Source organism: Suillus clintonianus (genome assembly GCF_016758775.1).
Source record: "Suillus clintonianus strain FC179 chromosome Unknown DEU56scaffold_113, whole genome shotgun sequence".
Classification (NCBI taxonomy): Eukaryota; Fungi; Basidiomycota; class Agaricomycetes; order Boletales; family Suillaceae; genus Suillus; species Suillus clintonianus.
Genome location: NW_024539337.1, coordinates 1 through 19,155, shown reverse-complemented (window position 1 = coordinate 19,155; position 19,155 = coordinate 1). Strand labels below are relative to the sequence as shown.

Here is a 19,155-nt window from a genome sequence, read left to right as displayed (position 1 = left end):
GTTGTAGAATGTATCCTTTCATCGCATACCACACATTATCCACTTCATACTTTAAAATGCTGCATATTATGACAAGCTTTACACAATCTTTTACAAGAGCAATTATACAATGTTTACAATTAAGCACCCACAGCTTGCGGGGAAGGCGGAGGCTTCAGTGCTACAGCAGGAGGTGCGCCCATGGGCAACGGTCCTCTAGTCCAATCTGGTATGACATTTCGGGGAACATGTTCAGATGCAGGAACAATCATCACAACATCGTCATCCTGGTCGGTTTGCGCTGGATCTGACTCATCCCATTTCTCCCGTGCGACTTCGACACCACCAGTTTTCAGTGCCCTAGAAAAGAAAGTCGACATTAGCATGTAATAAGACGACATGGGGGAATACTGGAGCTTACCCCGCTAGGGAGCCACCCACCCACGCCATCGTAGCAGGTGTGAAAGCTGGCGCTTTTCCTGCGTTCACATTGGCACGTGTGCTCGATGAGGGTATCGGCGCAGGGTTGTTGAGGATGGCAAAGTGTGGTACCAACGGACGCAATGAAGCATAGCGATCATACGCAGGCCTAGACTGTGTGGATGAGGTATTTAGCGGCGCAGTGGCGCGCAGCAGTTCCGCGTGTAACCGAGGGATGAACCCGGGAAGCATGGCTGTTCCCCCTGTGATGAGAATAGAGGACGCCAGAGTTTTACGGAGATCAAGTGGGACCTTGAAAACACGGTCAATGGTATGATCATGAGATAAGACGATTAGATAGCAGACCTTGAGTAAAGCATCCAGGATTACTTCTGCGACACTACTTTCGTCGACGTCTCCTCCTTCAAATAGCACCTCGGCAGCGCGTTCGCGTATCCAGCCCGGGATGATGAGGGTTCCACGCCCGGTGCCCGTTTGTTGAGAGACAGGGGGGACGACACGCATGTGAAGATCTGTGGCGGTGGAGTGACGCATGTACATATTCGCAAGGACCTGGAGATGGTTTTCATTTCTTGCTTCTCCACCGGAGGTAGGGTGCGTTGAATGGGAGATAACTGAGAACTCGGATTCTGCTGCACTCTCTTGGCCGAGGGACCCTCGTGAAAATTCTGACTCAGACATGGCAGGGTCGCTTGAGGGAGGGGGCTCATGATCTGAAGGATCGTCGCTCGGTGGAGAGGATGCACGGACGTCACCGAGAGAAGATTCTAAAGCATCTGACACGAAGCAACAGCGTGTCTTGAAGTCCTCAATAACAGCATCTGTTAGTGCCTCTTGTGGCACACGGGTAGTGCGATTGGCTGCGGGCACGTTGACAGCTGCACTAAGTGAAGTTGGTGGAGGGAGGTAAGAGCCAAATAAGAGGAGGAGTGCACGGATGTGTGAGGAAAAGCGAGAGCCTGCGAGTGGTGTTGTTCGGAGCTGGGGAAAGAGAGGACGTGCTGCGAATATCTAAGAGAATGTGTCAACAGAGAGATACAGCTGGACGAACCATCTTACAGGTAATGCAGTGGATTCTAGGTGACCACAATCTAGGACAAGACCTGTTATTCGTCCAACAGATAACAGAGACAACAAATGACTTGATGCGAATGATATTGATGGGACCTGTCGGCACATGTCTACAGAATTGCAGCCCGTATAAGTTGAGCACATACCTGGAGGTTACTAAAGAGGACGCGAGCTAACATATCCTTGATGTACAGCGGCATTAACGGATGCTCAACCAAGATCACCTTTCTGGCCTTGGGTTCTGCAAGAAGTGACCTTCGCGATCTATTGGATGCAGGTGCCAGCGATAGTTTTGCCCACTTACTCGTGAAAAACGGAACGCATACATCTCTCCAAGTTAATTGCCAACATGTTGTCATCCTCTGCCCTTTCTGCTGGGTCTGTAGCTCGACTCCAACTCCATAACGAGCCGTAATTTTTGGCGTCGGCATAAAACACGTCTCTTGGCTTGCCTTCGCCACTGAATCCGACTTTCCAGATACGCGAACCTGGATCGATTACAACACGATCCTCTGTGCCATAGAGAGAGTGACGCCTGGTTGTCGTGTAATGAGGAGATGCTTGAAGAACATGGGGTCCTGCCACTCGAGTTGTCGTTGGCGTCGCAGGGGCGATGCCTGTCCTCGCTCTTGGTGTACCTGGGACTGTCGACATTAATATTCAGCCTAAAGTACGGTAGCCAGGGCCCAGCATACAGAGCAAAGGTATACGCATTAAACATTGAATAGTATTTGCTTTTCGCGCACGTGATCAATCGCGTCGCGTGCATTTGCTCAGCTAAGTTCAATTTTGACGACCGTATGAAGTGGCCCGTTCGAAATTACGCCTTGCGAGACAGCATCTACTGAGTTGAACAAACATTGTTGGGCAAGCAAGTACTGTCCTAGAAGGCTTTCAAAAAATGCCGAGCATTGAGGAACTCTGGGAACAAATATTCTTACGGGGGACATTGTTCGTTTCAATTCCGTCATGAGTCGTCACATGTTGTCACTAAGTCGTCATGTCACGCTGTTATGTTTCTTGATTCAATACACAAACGAGAGGGCCGCCTGCAGGGCGGCGGCAAGCGTCACTGCCTACTAAAGTTCTAGTCAACGTCTTTTCTTGAACTTTCCTCCAGGAACATGCTGTCCAGTCTCGCATCCTTCAGACACCGTGTCCTCATCACAACAATCCCAGATAAATCCCTCAGGAAATGACGCTCTGTTTTCCTCCGTGTCCATGGGACCATGACATCGTTCGTCATGGTCTGCGAAAAAATCCTCATCGACTTCTAGATTACCTTTTGATATAAATTTTTATCAGAAACTGTCTGCTATCACGATGAAAACACCAATACCAACCTGAATGATAGCGGCACTCCTCGTCATCACGTTCATCACTCACGTCGTATTCTTCCTCGCAATTAGCGCATACATTCCATCTCGGAACAGCCTTTCTCTTTTTGCCGCTGACCACCACAGCTTCCTTCATCAGCGCACTTCTAAGCGCCGGTATCTTATCGGCCAGTCTCATTACTATCTCCCGAAGACGCGCTTCGGTCATGCTGTCGACCGCGTTTTTGAGCTCTTCGTGCGATACTGCGCCCCCTTCATCATCTGAGCTGGGTAGGTTGGATAAGTCTATGAATTCCATGAACGTCGAGGTGAAATAGCTTTGTGGTTCCAAGCAAGTACTTACGGTAATGGTTACCCTAGCATCAGGTCACGCTTTTGTTACGTCTATTCATTACTTGAATGTATCCAATCGGGGAGTGTAGGTGGCTCGCAGCTTCAAACGTTCCAGATGCTGCCCACCCGTGTATCGGCAACTGGTTCATGCGTGAATGCGGTTGTTAACGCTGGTATGATTATTTTTTTGGCAGTGGCATGCACAGACTCGCTCATCAACTGGCTCCCAAGGAAACTTGTGATCTTGGGTTCCGTGTTTTTGATGGCAAGCGCCCAGATCATTAAACACTAGGGATTTCGCAAACACAGCGTCTACGTTTCGACGTATACCGCAGTCAAATGAATCGTTGCAGCATAGGCTACGTTCCAGTGGCCGCCCATTTCCCAAGTTGCACCGTATGATTGCAGTGGTAGGCAAGCATGTGGACGGTACCATGGATATCTCAGGTACGAGTTCAAACTTCAATATATGTATAAAATACACGAGTTACTTGTGTTTGAGGAGCATACCTACTTCCACAAAAAAGTGAAGACGCGTGCCCTGCGATGAGCTCTACTGAGAACGTACTTGAGCTCGGTCATGTCACTCATGTGCTGTGGAGTCTTAACGTGAGTAACAGTAATACCTTTCAAGTTTCTTGTGTCCGGCTACTCATTATATCCCAAGTACGCCAACGGTCTGCATCTTCTTTCAAGTCGAGGTGACTATAAAATGTACTGACAATCGTGTCGCAGTGGCTGTTACTGCGTTTTGGGTAACCTTGCATGAATCTCACAATTTAATTGTTAATCTTTGTCACCACAGTCATATGATTACGTTCTCACCTTGGCCGATGAGGTGTTTTCAGCTCTACATTTTCAATCGTTATACAAGCTTTAACCATTTCAGGTGGCATTTTTGAAGCAGTCGCAGTGGAAATGGGCGAAGCTGCTTTACGTTGTCTGTCGATATATTACCTGCTGTTATCTGACATTGGAGATGCTCGGTAAGCGTTCTTAATGTCAATGATGTTAATTATTCATATCCAGGACATTCACAGTGGCATTTCAACCCATGATGTCAATTCACGTGAGTCTTGCGACGACAGCAAAACCGCATCTCAACTCAAGTGCTATGATAGATATGTCAAGTGATATACTCCGTAAACACCTGTGCGTTTTTCTCGTTCGTTTAAGCAAAATAATTCCTGATAGATATTTGACATAGATCTGGGAGGTTTTATTGTAGTGTGTGCCGAAGGTTTGCTGGTGTGACATCCCACATCGGTGGATTCATTGATTTAATCCTGCAAGGTGTTTTCTTGTTCCGTGTTTGTGCAATTTGGGGATTTAGGAGGAGCATCGTGGTTTTGTTCTCGATCAGCGGGCTGGTCAGTGGCAAACTTCAAGTTCACTAGAATCCGTCCATTCAGGTGATTTTAGATGTATGTCATTGCTGCCACCGTGGTTCTCTCAATCATCCGATCCCCCCCTACAAGTATGTTTTCCTGGACATTTAGGATACTTCTTGCACTGAAATGCTGTTATAGTCACCAAGTCACCAATCCCTGTCACGAGTTGTTTGGAAACTGGCAATGACAAAACCATCATAATCCTCTACGTGATTCTGATCGCGTTGGAGATCCGTGAGTAGTGTTTCATCTGATTCCTACGGCAATTAATGGTCCGCCAGAAATATGGGTGTTCGCGCTGTACAAGGTCGCTGCAAGCTACAGGCGTGGGGGTGATCGTAACCGCTTGTTGGAACAACTGATCCGCCACAATATGCTTTATTTGACCTGCGGGATCGGTGAGTTGCCTGTATGCATATCGACAGGTTGTGGGGGTGCCCAGGTGGATTTTCTAATTTGTGACCCACAGTCTTCTCCCTCGGAGTCATATTGACGACGGCCCTTCTCAAGGTCAGTGTGTGTTATTTGGATAAAAGCACGTGTATTGACGACAAGTAAACCTTGACAGGTGTCTTACGGCTTCATGGTTGTGAGGTTTTTACGCAACTGGCAAGTCACTGTTCATGCCTTTCTTGTGACAAAGATGTATCGTGGACTCTGGAGAGCAGACCGGCGACGTGCTTTGCTAGAATCTGTTTCCTTCTCGCTTGAACCTTTTCATGCTGCACCTGGAGTGTCATCTCAGGCGTGAAGTTCTGGCTTTCGCCCTTTTTCTTCATCCTTATGGAGCAAAGTGTTTATCTTTTATTCGGCATGATGCGACTACGTATTGAAGGTTGTGGTTTTAATCGATAGCAGTAATGACAATTCTGAAAATAGATATCTAGGAGCTTAGCGACCTTCCATAATTCAAGCTGCCCTATTGACGTATACTCATGCATCTAGGGATAAAACATCTGGAGTAATAGATTGTCAGAAAAGAAAAAATTAGGGACTGCCCCATTTGATAACGCCATACTCTCCATAGGACATTAATCGGATCCATAGACAAATGGCACGGTCCCATTTGTAGACGACGTGCATACCACCAACTTGTACCCTTACTGATCAATACAGAGGGGGACCTGCATGCCAACACCAATATATGGATGGAGAAGAACTGGGAGACGCATAGCAGCAGAAAAAAGGCGTAAATCAACATATACCCCACCATCGCAAGGGGATTCCCCCATCAGACTTATCTTCCTTCCCATCACGGTGACCTCTTTTGCATAACGCCACGGCATGCCTCAGCCAAGTTGGGGTAGACCTGAAATCACGAGAGTTACGATAGATAAGAGCCAGCGCCCCGCCTTACGGATAGGGGTAATAGAATCGTTGGACATACATAGGGTCAGCCCCAAGGGACAACAAGATATTCGAAAAAATGTCTACGCAGATGTGTCCCTGATGCTATAAAGGTAGTGAGCGTCTAATATTAATATTCACATCAGCTTTGTACACGTACTAAGCTAGGATTCACTGCGTCTCGCTTGGCGTCTTGTTCGCCACCGACACCCATACAGATAGTTGTACATCATGAGGCAGTATGATCCTTCGAGGCGAAGAGCCGCTTCAAGAGAATCGCGGCAATCCAATGTCCCCGGCAGGTATATGGTACCCAGTCTCACATCCCTCTGGGTTGCTTTCATTGCAGCACCTCCACATGAAGTCCTCTGGATGCGACTGGGGATCACACCGTTTGTGCCGTTCAACATCTTTCTGGAGGAACCCTATCGACAAGGGAAATCATGATCAAGACGAAACATTTCCTGATAATGAGCCTCAGACTTACCTGGATGATAGCAGCATTCGAACGGCCCGCGCACCGCGTTGGTATCGAATTTTTTCGCGCAATTCACGCAAATATCCCAGCGTGGGCGCGATCTGACATCCGCATTCACCTCTGATTGAATCTCAGGGACGTCCTCGATATTAATGTCCCAATTAATTGAATGGGCGGTCTTCCAGCTGTGGCTACTTCCAGCGTCCGAAGCCGAAGGACTTGAATATTGCGTGGTGTCAGAGTCCGTCGACACACTCTCTAGGCTGAGCCAAGCTTCGTTTGAGTCTGCATCAGACCTCGTGTCGATCTGTAAGACCTCCGAAGCCTCCTTTGACAACGCCTTCAAGGAGGCAAGTGATTGCACAAGAGACCTTTGTAATTCAGGTATCTCGTCAGCGAGCTGAAGGACGAGAGTGCGTAATTGGTCGGGAGATGCCGTTTCAATTGAAGAGAGCAGGCGCCCACGGAAATCTGAGTTTTCGACCGTCGTCAACTGACTGTGTTCCACCTCTGTCACGGCAGAATCTATCGTTAAGCTGTCATGAACAGATTCTGGGAAGTCTAAGGAGCGTGGGCGAGATCCGGAGGTAGTGAAGAAGCGTGACAGGCTCACAAAAGCCGACATCAAGATGGGCCTACTACCTTCCAGCTGGAAAGACGGAGAGAAAATCGTCCTTGGGCAACCTTAAGCCCTTCAAGCTTCCGAGTGCGCACAGGCACTCAGTGAAAGCTGTGCGGCAAATTTCGCTTACGCCGTTTATTACGTCTCGGACTTCAACTTGATGCGATCAATCCTTCGACCACCAGGAAAGCATTACTTCGCTTGAAGTTCGCGGTGAGTCGTGGTTTTAACCAACAAAGTTTTTGACACTCATGATATCCAAGGAGGCAACATGTGATTAATTCGGAAGGTCTTTCATGTGACATGCATGCCTCAAGTTCTCGGAGTCTGCAGTGGTTGATCCGAGTCTACAGGTCACAATGCGTCTAGCTCCAGCTATATACTCTCGGTTCCGGGCGAGTGAGGCTACAGTTCGTCTGCGATTATCGTTATGAGCGCTCATTTCTCCAATCTAACCTTGCGCCAGATGGCCAGTCTTTCGATACAAACTTACCTTGTTCATTTTTTTGCAGTCTCCACTTGGCAAGTGTTTTGTCGTGCCTGACTTTGCTACGTGAATACAATTCCTTCTAGCCTGCGGAAGCGTAGCTCACTGGGGTTGATGTCAGGCCACTTAGGCTACTCACCGGTTCTACTCCGCCTCACGATTTCACGTCATTAAAGTTGTGCGGGTGGAGTCACAGAGAAGTATCTCTTCCTCGGCTCCTTATCGCTAGTCACCTACTTGACGCATTTCTGGAAATCATTGTTCAGCGTTTACGCATGCCATGTGACCCCTGTCTGGTATTTGTAGGATTTTCTGTCAGTCTGACCAGTCTATTAATCAGTTGTGACAGCCTTTTCCAATTCCAGCGGTAGTTCGGGACCGATTACCAGCAATACGTATGGCCATTCAAATCAGGTGTTGTGATATTCGAATAACCAGTATCTCGTTCATGAGTTACCAGCGAGAATAGTGCGTGGCAGGCATCTTTGAACTGACGTTAATCATTAAAAAGCACCGGAGTTTGGTCATGGTCTTGCCCCGGATGTGGATAATGTTTGCCTAGTTTCCCGAGCTTTTCCGTTTCGGTCCGTGTCATCTAGAATGCTTGGTAGGGCCCAAAGGATTCGTATGACGGTGTACCATACGTACCAGCACAAGTTCATAAATGGCGCAACTGATAAGCCCACACACACCCACCTCCCCATGACTCAATCTTCCCAAATGACTGAAGAAAAACTATCAGGTCAGGGGGAGCTCATCGAAACAGCACCTCAGCCGACACCTCTGCCAAAAATGCAGCTGGCAATTCTTCTCCTTGCCCAGATGCCCGAGCAACTGACAGCCTCTGTGATATATCCGTTTGTGAACCAGCTAGTCAGGTCAACAGGCATCACAGGTGGAGATGAGCGTAAGACGGGCTACTATGCAGGCTTGATTGTCTGTTGTCTCTTAGCAGACTCTAACCCCTTTGCTAACGAAATCACATCAGGAATCTTTGTATTACGCAATCGAGGCTATCACGATTCTTCAATGGGGTCGCGTGTCTGACCACATCGGAAGGAAGCCAGTGATACTCGTTGGGCTTTTCGGGGTTACCTTGTCCATCGTCTCCTTTGGATTTTCGAAAGAATTCTGGATGCTCATCCTCAGCCGTTGTGCACAAGGCGCTCTCAACGGTAATCTTGGCGTGGTCAAATGCAACATGACCGAGATCACTGACACCTCCAATATGGCGCAAGCGTTCGCATGGCTGCCGTTCGCATGGGCCGCTGGGTATACGCTGGGGTTTGTTTGGTTATTAGCCACCACGTACCTTGTAAATTGACCAAGTTCTCAAGATTCCTCATTGGAGGAGTCCTCTCGGATCCAGCAGCTAAATGGCCAGACACCGTCGGACGCTACCTCTTATTCCATCGGTATCCTTATTTTTTGCCCTGCATCGTTGCCGCCAGCGTAGCTATAGCCTCCTGGCTCATCACCTTACTATTCCTTAAAGAGGTATAGTGATTCAGCTATTTGTCATGTACAGTGCTCACAGAATTTCTCAGTCGATGCGCGGTGCTGCCTCCAGAACTCAATCTTTGAGCCATATCGATGATACCAAAAAGTCGATCATGCAGGCTGCAAAGATCCACGACAAGCCTGCAGATACTCAGGTCGATATCCTACCTCGCATGCTAGATGAAGCAGAGACTGCCAACCCCGCTTCCAGTTCCCTTGGGTCTTCAAGGACCGATTTTCGCTCTATTCTCATTCCACGCGTCATGATACCAGTCCTGCACTATGGCTTGCTGTGTTTCGTCGACCAGTGCATGTTGGTACTAATGCCGCTCATGTACTCGACATCACGCCCACTCGGAGGGCTTGGGTTTAGTAGTAACACCATTGGGTTGGTGATGTCGGCCTGGAGTATGTTGAATGGCACGATACAAGTCTATTCGTTCCCGCGATTGTTGCGACGATTTGGACCAATGAGGTTGTATATCACAAGTTTCTCCTTCTTCCTCATAACATTTTCCGCGTACCCGTTAATGGGTTATATGGCTAAGCACCACATGGAAGCAGCAATGTGGTTGATTCTTTGCGTCCAACTTGTTGCATACACCATTGCATACAGCACGTATAGTGAGTTGCCTTTCCTCTCATGCATGTATATTTAAAAATGAATGCTTTTAGGCTGTATCATCTTATATATTAATAATGGGGCACCGAGCAAGGATTTATTGGGTGCAACAAATGGCCTAGCACAAACGATGGCCTCCATGATGCGTGCCGTCGGACCGACAGCAGTATCCTCACTGTTTGCCCTGTCGTTGGAGAAGAACCTCGCGGGCGGGACAGCTGTATACTGGATAATGTGCACGATCGTCATATTAGTACTCGGTTTCTCGACATATCTGCCAAAAAGCCTTACTTAAATCGTCGTGTCGTGGCATTCTGGAGTTGAGTGAACACAAAAATCGATAGCGCATAGAGTCAGTAGAATCTTTCCGGCTTTCTCAATAGTTTGTAAATACCCTGTATAGCAAAGAGACGACTGCACAAGATCTACGTATAGAGTCGTAGACTACCAGTTGAATGTAAATGTAAACACCCATTGCATACCGTATTCAGCGAGTTCTAATGTTATGGCCGTAAGACATCAACGCCATTGCCAGTGTGTTTTGGAAGAATGGAGAGCTGAACAATTCGAGTTTTCCACCACCAAACTGCACCGCGAACATTAATCGGGTGTACTTCAGTATAAAGATGCACCTCGCACGAATTCTTTTGAAATATATGGCTCATCAAACGACCAAACTTAGCGCTCACCATCCAGCTTTGGTGATAATCGCTACTATCCAATATCACGGAGTTGCCAACGAGAGCTATATCAAGCTACCCCAACTTCCCTGAAATGACAGAAAGCCTGCCGTGACTAGCATTAATTCGAGGACTCCACGAAATGGAGATATGGATGAGACTGGGAAAGTCAAGCAGAGGGAAACAAAATGTTGGAACTCGGAACGATCGCCCTCTGTCGGCTCACAAAGACCTCCGCTTCACAAATAAGCATCGGCATGAAAATAATGATATTTTAAAGCATGTTATCGAAGGATACATAATTCATGGGAGGAATGAAGTAGGGAGCTACCCCTGTTGGTATTGGGGCGTTGTTTGTTCCTATTGAATCTAGAGGCTGCTGACTAAGAAAACTGTCCCTCGCGTTACCCACAAAGAAAGATTTTGAGACTGTCTTTGCAGTACGCCGTTGCAAGAATCTTGTTTGAACTCTTAGCAAGTCTTTTGTTCCATATCATCTGTAACAAATGGTGCCGTACATATACTCATTGCTCTCTCTAGATAGCTTGAATAAAAAGCTGGTAGGGCTCCGAATGCTCTTTACGACTCCGAGCCTTACCGCTGCGACGTTCGGACTTACGAGCGCGTCTCTCCTGGCGTCTCTCAGCCTTAGCCTCCCTTCTCTCGGCACGGCGCTCTCTTTTATCAAACTTATGAGACACAGACGATCCATGTCCATGTCCACGATGGTGACTCCTGTCACGGTAGTCCTCGGAATCTGATGATGATGAAGAAGAAGAAGAAGAAGACGAGCAACTCGAGGCTCGGCGGCGGAGGTCATTTGCCATGTGGCGTTGGTTAGGATCACCAAGCGGTGCCGCACCCTCACGGCCACTCAGGCGCTCGGATCCTTGGCAAAGGATCACTTCCATTCTGCGAGGCCCGAAGAAGTACTGAAAACCGATGGTAAATAGTCTGGTAGTGTCTCGTAGGACTTGTACTGACATGATTCCAGTGATCAATGACGTCCCCCGCCGCACTGCGATTCTTTGTTTTCATTCGGTTCTCAATGGCTTTAGTCAGGAAAAACCCGCCTACGATTGCAGACTTAGGATAATGTGTTGCAATTACTTGTTGCACTACGTACCGACAAGACTGATACCTGCTATAAAGGGTATGGCGTTCGATTTGATGCGTTGCCCTCCAGATAATGAAGCTGCTTTCTTAACGTCTGCCAGGAATCTGAAAACCATATAGCTTAGCTCAACCTAAATGGGACGGGCCTAATGGAAAATTCACGCACCGTTTCCAATCCTCCTCCATAATATCATGCGTTGCAAACGGGTGAGTACATAATTGGCATGGGGGAGGCACCTCAGGGAACCCTTTGCTCAGGTCCTTATTGTTTGAGATGAGACACATGGGAGGGAACTGAGTGTGAACGAAATCCTGAGGTGGCTGGCGGTTCCACATTGGCGGAGAGCCCGTGTTGCCAAAGAATGAAGCTAGGGACAGCCCTCCACCCCCTTCATTGGGAGAAGGTGCGCGATCTTGTGGCACTGCGCCGGGAGTCTGGCTGTACGGGCTCAAGCTGCTGTTTTGCTGGTATAAAGGGTAACCTGATGGTCCTGGCCTGTTCTGGTCATTGGGGTACCTGGCTCCTGGGGAAGCCTGTTGGTATGCGTATGCTGGGTATTCCCCGCCTTTTTGGTCGCATTGACCAGCTGGTGGGGTTTGATATTCCTGAGGATATCTTGGAGGATGCTGTGATGCTGATCCCAGAGGCGCCTGGTATGTTTGGGACTGATATACTTGCGACTGAGGGTTGTACCCTTGACGCGAGCTATCGCGCGGATTATGAGGTGGCTCCTGGGTGTATTCAGGTGGCGGGCCCAAAGGTGCCTGGTATTGATTCTGTTCAAGCTGCCGAGGAGCTGGGACAGGTGGTTGCATCGAGGTTGCGTACGGGTTGTTAGATTTTTCGTCGGGGTATTGAGTCATGGTTGGTGTGCAGAAATGATGTGGGCTTCAAAGATACAATCGCTCCGCAGGACACCCGCGATCCTTTTATATGAGGGATATTTATTATGGTCTAACGCGTGATGGCTGCTGCGCTACACAGCCCATCATGGCAATGGGGTTAATTACCTTTCTGGCAATGCATTGGAAACACCCATCCTTATACAAATTCACATCCGGCTCCTAAGGGCTCCATAAAGATAGCATCAACTGCGGAGCGCACTAACACAGGATCTGATGTTGTAAGTGATAGGCGAGGACAATATGAATATCAAGCAGGCAGCTGCAGTGCCGCCACATATGAAAATAACAACTGAAATCCGGTTAGACTAATAATCCTCATCGTGGGGACAACATATTGCGATAAAACATGAAGTAGAAGTAGAGTGCGGCGTGACAGGTATGGTTGGAAGTAAGACGGCAAGTTTTGCTCCTGTGGACGTAATCGATGTGGTATTGATGAAACGGCGTTAACATCAGGGGAATATTGGTATGCATGAGAGTAAGTAGGAAAAGTAATATTGTGTGTGCACGAGTCTTCTGACACGATGAGTGAATTCGTGAAATGTGGATGGTTTGGTGGTTGTGGTATGGAGCGATAGATGTTGGTGATGGTGATAGATCGTCGTGTCTAGGATCGGGTAAGCCTTGAGGATCCGACGGAAATCATAAAATACGTACCGAGTGTTGATAGCTATGTCCTCCGTCAGGACCTCAAGAACCCAAGAAAAAGCGTAAAACCCAATTCAAAACTGATGTCAAGTTATGTCACAAAGTCCACTCAATAAATAATCATCACCTACGTCGACCAGCGACTATCCTCAAAATCTCGCCGACAGACGAGCTTTGTACATTGCCTCGATTTGGCGGATTCCTTGGCCGCAGCTGATAGGACGATATTCAGTAAGCAAACGTGTCCCTGACGGCGTATGCGAGTGAAGACCGACGTCAAGTTGATTATGGCCACCGTTGGACCCAGGACCAGAGGCTGGTGGGCCCGCACTCTGCGCTTCTGGCGCATGATCGCCACATGTTATCAATCCGTTTTGATTGACTGCTCCCTCCCTTGAGTCCATCCTGGAGCCAGAAGCACATGCAGCATGTGCTGAAGGCTGACGGCGTCGCACAGTGATTTCCGAGTCGGACGCGGGGTAGGCGTCTACCTCGGTAAACCCCATACTGCCGGGAGGAAGCTTCCGGCCGCGTGTTTGGGTGTCGCTAAGGTCACTTTGTTGACTTTCTGCAGAGGCCTGGCGCTGGAGGCTAAGGCTCCAAAAGCTCCGTTTGTTCGCCAGGCCAGGCGGAACGGGTGGTTCTCGCGCAGCCACAGACCGCAACTTCGGATGTGTTCTGACTTTTCTGGGGGGAGGGGCAGTGAGAGGAAAAGATTTTGTGACTTGTGCAGGCCACGAAGGCCAGATGGAATTTGATGCAGATGTGATTGTAATCGATGAGGAAAGTGGTAAAAACGGATCGCTTGATGTACCTTGGGTGGGAGGGAAGGGGTATTCATAGCGCTGCGTCCCAAAATCAAAGGGAGTCCCCGTAACCTGAAGCATCCCAGACGAATGTCAGGATCGTGCAGTTCTTCGAGAACATATATATTAATCGAGAACAACGAGAACAGGGTTTAGGTGATTATGACCGCCACTCCACTACACGTGTCTTGGATCAATAGAAACTTACCTCCCCGGAGGAGCTAGATGATAAACTGAATCCAGAGTCGGAGTGGGATGCGTCGGATGGAGAAAGCTGGGGAGGAGGAGCCGGTGAATGTTCCTCGTGGACGATCTGGTCTGGGGAAGGCAGGGAGGACACCTCCTCCCCATTGTGGTTAACCTGGGACTGTGCTGTCGCTGTCCGTGCGTCACTTAAGTGTGACATTCAGTAGTCCCTTGAGTTTGAATGTCGACAGAGGAAGAAGAAGACGGAGAACCCGTCTCAAGCAAGTCAACGGACCATTTACATTTCCTGCAAACGCTGGCGGAACGTGTGCGGGGAATGTGACGCTGTGCGTGGGCCACGATCTTGTCCATCCGTCACGTCACTCTCTAGAAATTTCCGGGTCCATTGTCTTCTACTTAGTAACTTACTCACTTGAACTCACTTGTCCTCGTCGTCCAGACCTCGATCGTTGACTGCAGCAAAGTTTCATCATAAATGACACAAAACGGCGTTGTTCAGAGGGTGCAAGGGAGTCTGACTCGTGAAAAAGTGCATCCAACGATCACAGAACGACCTGTTAAATAACCAAGTACATGACGGTTCGGTGCACGACGGCCGTGGGCAACGTCGGGTGATTAGCTCCAGTTACGCGGTGATGTCTTATATTTCGTTACGTTTACAGAACGTGAATTCAATTGATAATACGTGGCTGACCAGGAGCACTGATGATGTAAAAGTCAGCCTCTCCATTCAAAGCATGCTTGGATCGAGGCTGGCAATTATATATCCCATTCCTCAACGAACTACCACTGTCCTTACTTTGAAGGCGAACGAACATGTTGGTACGCCGGGTCGACCCACCTCAGCAGCCTCCAGGTTTCTTCCTACGTTTCTGGCTTTTCTTCGTCAAACTCGCCCACTCATTCACAGGCTTGTTCAAGTCAAAGGCTCATTCTGCTACCTTGCCAATTCCCGTGACAGCGGGAAGCCAGATCGCCCGTCAAAAACCACCACCTGTTCCCAGACGACTCGAGCTAGTCGATACCATGCTATCTAACAGACGCAGTCCTCAGCGAAGCTCTCAGAAAAAAGGATTTTCAAGTCAGTCTCCGGCAGTGTATATGGCAGCAGAAATCCACCAAGACACCCTCTGCCGTAATGGTACCGATACCCAGAATGAAGACTTGCGAACCAAGAAACATGAAATCTCCTACTTTCCCGGTTTCATCGGACGAACGGTTTCTCCTGGTCGTGTACCCGAAGGCGGCGCTCTTCGCACAGCAACTTCGCTCCGCACTTCCGCCCAGCCTTTAGATCGGGACCTGAGACGTTGTAACAGCGTCATGCCTGTTGTAGCTGATATCTGGAACCCAGCTTTGGTACCGAGCAGCCCTCTTCCATCCCGACGGCTCTCACTGCGTGTCACTTCTATTACAAACGGCTCGATCCTGAGCTTAGGTCCAGTGAACCCTCGTTTAGCTGCTATGCACCGTTCAACTGGCCCTCGTCTTCGCATCTCTTCATCAGCGAAACCCACTCAAGTCAGCGCATCTGAGTCGGTTCACAGCATCGCCGCGTCCCCGTTCGCAATCCGACGTGGTTTCGCCGGAGCATCTGTGAGGACACCTCCTTCCTCGATCCGTCTCCAATCCCCCTGGAGCCCCTTAGACAAGACACTACCTCATGATGTGTGGATGAATTCAGAAGGCGTCCTGGCCAACGTTCGAGGCCCTGTATACGCCTCACTCGATGACACGAAATCTTCGCAAGATGATGTTATAGTACTCCAACATGGGCCTTACACGCAGCTTCCATGTGCCCCGTCTTCTCGGTTTTCAGACGACGGAGATGACTTTATATCCATCTATTCGAACATCTTCGACCTCCCAGAAGAAGAGAAATATGAGGAAGAAGAATCCAGCAAAGGCACATCTCAAGGCGACTCGTTCACTGCCAACGGTACAGACAAGGGATCTCCTCCCGGCGGAGCGGCAGCTGGTTCGGTTATGACAATTCCTGTCGATGACTCCGCTGCCATCAAACGCGATGCTATCCAGAATTTTGCAGAGGATGTTGAGTTTGAGGACTCGAACAAGAGTAACACGTCATCCGGGTTTGAAGAAGGCTTCTTTTGCGTCGTCTCTCAGTCCAAGTTTGATCTGGCCTCGGATGACCACACTTCTGGCCTCGCCTACATACCTTCCTTGAAGAACCGAGAAGTACGCCCACTCAGCGTTGTAATCGAGCCTGTTGATCACCCCGATCGCACCACCAAACGATTCTCAGTCCCTTGTCTTCATTCCGTTCGGGAATTTGATCAGAGCCCGCTTCGCACCTCGACCTCAGACTCTTCCCCTTCCAAACACTTCCCTGCTGCAGAAAGCAGGAGCTTGAGAGCACTCGCTGACCTTATCTCTCTGCTTGATTTTGCTGCGATGGAGGCTGTGGAGGCCGATGGCGTTCCTGAGATCGGTGTGGGTGAACCTCGCTTGGTACGGGCCGATTGATGGACGTTTTTCCGTTATATGTTTCCTGTCTTTACTCTATTCCACCAGATTATCCTGCCTTTGAATTTTGAGATGTTATGACGGAGACTTGGTCAGATGTTTTCGGTTCAATCATCAAATTACGGTCAGGAATTCCAAATGGTCGCAATGCATCTCATTTGTTGGTGCGTATATGCTGCGTGTCCATGGCAGTACTGTGTTTCGAAACGTGACACGTTTGTTTAATAGCCCAGGGCCTCTTTAAACGCGGTGCTCATGCGCTATGGGGGAGACTAGACTTCGTGTTCCAGACTGCTCTAGAAGGCTTTCATCAAATCTTATAGAGAGAATGTCCCGCGGAGTACGATGATCGATCTTTACCATCGCAATTTCCACTGACAACGTTAACACCTGAACCAGAAGCTCAGTCAACTAGTGTTAGCTGCGCCGGCGTCCGCATTTCGATCGAATACGCATCGAGTGTTCTGTGAGGATGTAGGCTGGTGATGCGGAACTTACTTCAAGGTGATGCTGCGCCTTGTGTTTTGAACTTAGACTCATAAGTAACCAGTCTGACTATGCGTGAATATCAGATGCAGGGGCCGGAGCCTATCTCGGCCCTTTTCCTCTCTAACCTTGCTCGCTGTCTCCGGGCTGTGAGCTCCTCGGCCCAGTCCATCTTGATTAATGGAAATTGAAGGAATGCTGTACTTCTCGGACTCCTGTGTCGATAGGACTCGGAGCACGGACCGAGTGCGACGTCGGAAACGTCAACCTGAGATTGCGAGCGCAACGTTCAACCGCGGTATGCAACGGACACGACAGAATGACGTCGGCCGAGGTTATATGCAAAGTGTCATTCCATATGATATGTTTCTATCACTATGCTAACCTACTATAAAGCTACGAGCCATACCTTGGCGCTCAAGTCTCGATGTGAGTCCATGCGAACTTTTCCCCCATTATACCCTTAGAATATATTTGTTCTATGTACTGCGTAGTCCTACACCGAGTCCGATACTCGAGGCTGAGATCATATATTTATTCTAGTTCATCCTCGTATCCTCTAAGCCTCTCATCGCGAGATTCCTGAACTTCAACGTTTCGAGAGTGATAACATTGTATCTCCAGCGTACATGATCTTGGTGCAGCAATTTAAACGGTGTGACGGCATTAATGGCTGGGAGATCTAGAGAATCTAGGCTAGTTTGAGCTCACTGTTGACATCGATGTCTGCCAGAGTAAGGTACTTAACTTGCGGCCGCAATCTGATAACATCCAAAAAGGAGTTCCGAACTCCGACGTACTAGTGGGGTTTCATTACGTCTGATCTAGATTCTGGAAGACTCAAATACTGCACAGTCGTTCTTTCATCCCACCTACCTCAAAACATGTTCTCCTCTTTCTTTACGTGAGTGAAAGTCATAGTCTGTGATTTCGCTCTGAAGGTTTTGTAGCACTGCACCCCCCACCGACCCAAAGGCTCCGAATCTATTCCCTGTCTCGGAGAACCCAGATCTCCTCGGGGAGCTGGAGGCGAAGGATCTTGAGTGGACATGTGCAGGAGGCTTCGTTACAGAAACTCAGATCTTTTATCAATTCCTACCTGATGGGACGATGTTGATGTGTCAAGTGATCCACTCGTCAATTGGGTCAGCATTCTATTCGTTTGCACGCTTGTTCGATGTGACTCATTATTCGGCAGAGTGTGGTACCCTACCATTCAGTTCACATGCAAGGTCTACAACCCTGCAACGAAAGAAACGATTTGGCGTTCTGTCAATGTTACAAACTTTGTAACCGCACCCCCTGGTCTCGACAGCAGATCCAGCAAGGCAGATCAATTCTCTATCACCCACAAGTCTTCATCGGATGGTTCTCATCCTGAAATGTACACCATTCGCGCAAACCTCTCAAATGACTTGCAGATATCTCTCGATGTTTCACGGCCCTCTGCTGTACCCGGATTCAAGATCGGAAAGGGGCCAAAAGGGGGATACTCGTACTTTGGGTCAGATCAACAGAAACCAGATGGCTACGTCATCCATCGCTTCTGGCCTCGTACTAAAGTCAGCGGTCACATCATCCATAATGGTCGTGCAATCGCTGCCGAGGGCCACGGCATGCTCGTCCATGCTATCCAAGGCATGCGTCCAAACTTGATTGCATCGCGATGGAACTTCGCAAACTTCCAAAGCGACGCTCATGGTGGCGTGTCTGCAATTCAAATGGAATTCACAACTTTGGATACCCACGGACGCTACGGACCCGGCTCTGGCGGAGCAAAAGTCAACGTTGGTTCATTGGTGCTTGGTGGGAAGCTAGCTGCGGTCACAGCAGAGACTAGATGGCCAGGCGACGAGCAGCCTGAGAAGACAGTAGTGTCGCGTGCCCATCACATCAGCCCTGTCCATGATCCGGACACTGGCTACATGCAGCCTACTGCGGTTGAGTTCAACTGGGCAGGTCCATCTCTGCTGCAGGGTGTCGAGGGTTCTGTTGAAGCATCTATGCGTATCGATGTTGGCAGTCCATCTTCACCTAAGGGGTTAATCGAGAAGGTGGACGTCCTCGCAGAGATCCCGTATGTGCTCAAGACGATGGTCAACTACGTTGCTGGCACAAAGCCATATATTTACCAGGTAATTAGATGTTATAATCAATTTATCCGAGATCTAACCGTAATCTGATAGTGGCAAGACAACGTCAAGCTTTTTG

The 19,155-nt window shown here is 48.8% G+C and overlaps 9 protein-coding genes across 9 annotated transcripts; 4 read left to right on the top strand and 5 right to left on the bottom strand.

Moving 5' to 3' along the window:
* Positions 1-103: 103 nt before the first annotated feature.
* DEU56DRAFT_831231 (actin-domain-containing protein) lies at positions 104-2,184 on the bottom strand. Its single transcript, XM_041354543.1, has 6 exons — positions 1,796-2,184; positions 1,638-1,746; positions 1,480-1,587; positions 766-1,431; positions 401-711; positions 104-339 (listed from the first exon to the last, which is right to left on the bottom strand). Exons 1-6 carry the CDS (start codon positions 2,143-2,145, stop codon positions 120-122), a joined length of 1,764 nt encoding a protein of 587 aa, XP_041203378.1. The 5' UTR covers positions 2,146-2,184; the 3' UTR covers positions 104-119.
* A 325-nt stretch (positions 2,185-2,509) lies between these two features.
* DEU56DRAFT_831229 (uncharacterized protein) lies at positions 2,510-3,173 on the bottom strand. The gene is made up of 2 exons (XM_041354542.1): positions 2,835-3,173; positions 2,510-2,773 (listed from the first exon to the last, which is right to left on the bottom strand). Exons 1-2 carry the CDS (start codon positions 3,124-3,126, stop codon positions 2,583-2,585), a joined length of 483 nt encoding a protein of 160 aa, XP_041203377.1. The 5' UTR covers positions 3,127-3,173; the 3' UTR covers positions 2,510-2,582.
* A 196-nt stretch (positions 3,174-3,369) lies between these two features.
* DEU56DRAFT_69008 (uncharacterized protein) lies at positions 3,370-5,387 on the top strand. The gene is made up of 15 exons (XM_041347110.1): positions 3,370-3,608; positions 3,664-3,770; positions 3,829-3,838; positions 3,897-3,916; positions 3,967-3,999; positions 4,051-4,147; positions 4,202-4,230; positions 4,283-4,313; positions 4,369-4,401; positions 4,455-4,531; positions 4,584-4,638; positions 4,691-4,786; positions 4,834-4,950; positions 5,022-5,062; positions 5,121-5,387. Exons 1-15 carry the CDS (start codon positions 3,560-3,562, stop codon positions 5,301-5,303), a joined length of 978 nt encoding a protein of 325 aa, XP_041203376.1. The 5' UTR covers positions 3,370-3,559; the 3' UTR covers positions 5,304-5,387.
* Positions 5,388-5,977: 590 nt separating this feature from the next.
* On the bottom strand, positions 5,978-7,212 carry DEU56DRAFT_68943 (uncharacterized protein). Its single transcript, XM_041347090.1, has 3 exons — positions 6,387-7,212; positions 6,060-6,324; positions 5,978-6,004 (listed from the first exon to the last, which is right to left on the bottom strand). Exons 1-2 carry the CDS (start codon positions 7,000-7,002, stop codon positions 6,167-6,169), a joined length of 774 nt encoding a protein of 257 aa, XP_041203375.1. The 5' UTR covers positions 7,003-7,212; the 3' UTR covers positions 5,978-6,004; positions 6,060-6,166.
* Positions 7,213-8,206: 994 nt separating this feature from the next.
* DEU56DRAFT_873552 (major facilitator superfamily domain-containing protein) lies at positions 8,207-9,903 on the top strand (the record flags this gene model as incomplete). The annotated part of the gene is made up of 5 exons (XM_041355866.1): positions 8,207-8,422; positions 8,475-8,770; positions 8,824-8,983; positions 9,034-9,610; positions 9,662-9,903. The coding sequence occupies 5 exons, from the start codon at positions 8,207-8,209 to the stop codon at positions 9,901-9,903; spliced, it is 1,491 nt and encodes a 496-aa protein (XP_041203374.1).
* Positions 9,904-10,824: 921 nt separating this feature from the next.
* On the bottom strand, positions 10,825-12,491 carry DEU56DRAFT_983959 (uncharacterized protein; the record flags this gene model as incomplete). The annotated part of the gene is made up of 4 exons (XM_041359977.1): positions 11,571-12,491; positions 11,415-11,509; positions 11,273-11,361; positions 10,825-11,220 (listed from the first exon to the last, which is right to left on the bottom strand). Exons 1-4 carry the CDS (start codon positions 12,266-12,268, stop codon positions 10,825-10,827), a joined length of 1,278 nt encoding a protein of 425 aa, XP_041203373.1. The 5' UTR covers positions 12,269-12,491.
* Positions 12,492-12,867: 376 nt separating this feature from the next.
* Positions 12,868-13,999, bottom strand: DEU56DRAFT_68867 (uncharacterized protein). Its single transcript, XM_041347068.1, has 4 exons — positions 13,234-13,999; positions 13,090-13,171; positions 12,968-13,038; positions 12,868-12,917 (listed from the first exon to the last, which is right to left on the bottom strand). Exons 1-3 carry the CDS (start codon positions 13,843-13,845, stop codon positions 13,001-13,003), a joined length of 732 nt encoding a protein of 243 aa, XP_041203372.1. The 5' UTR covers positions 13,846-13,999; the 3' UTR covers positions 12,868-12,917; positions 12,968-13,000.
* Positions 14,000-14,333: 334 nt separating this feature from the next.
* Positions 14,334-16,729, top strand: DEU56DRAFT_831191 (uncharacterized protein). Its single transcript, XM_041354541.1, has 2 exons — positions 14,334-16,622; positions 16,687-16,729. The coding sequence occupies exon 1, from the start codon at positions 14,788-14,790 to the stop codon at positions 16,456-16,458; it is 1,671 nt and encodes a 556-aa protein (XP_041203371.1). The 5' UTR covers positions 14,334-14,787; the 3' UTR covers positions 16,459-16,622; positions 16,687-16,729.
* A 1,099-nt stretch (positions 16,730-17,828) lies between these two features.
* On the top strand, positions 17,829-19,127 carry DEU56DRAFT_917651 (oxidative stress survival, Svf1-like protein; the record flags this gene model as incomplete). Its single annotated transcript, XM_041358017.1, has 3 exons — positions 17,829-17,848; positions 17,895-18,089; positions 18,143-19,127. The coding sequence occupies 3 exons, from the start codon at positions 17,829-17,831 to the stop codon at positions 19,125-19,127; spliced, it is 1,200 nt and encodes a 399-aa protein (XP_041203370.1).
* Positions 19,128-19,155: the final 28 nt, after the last annotated feature.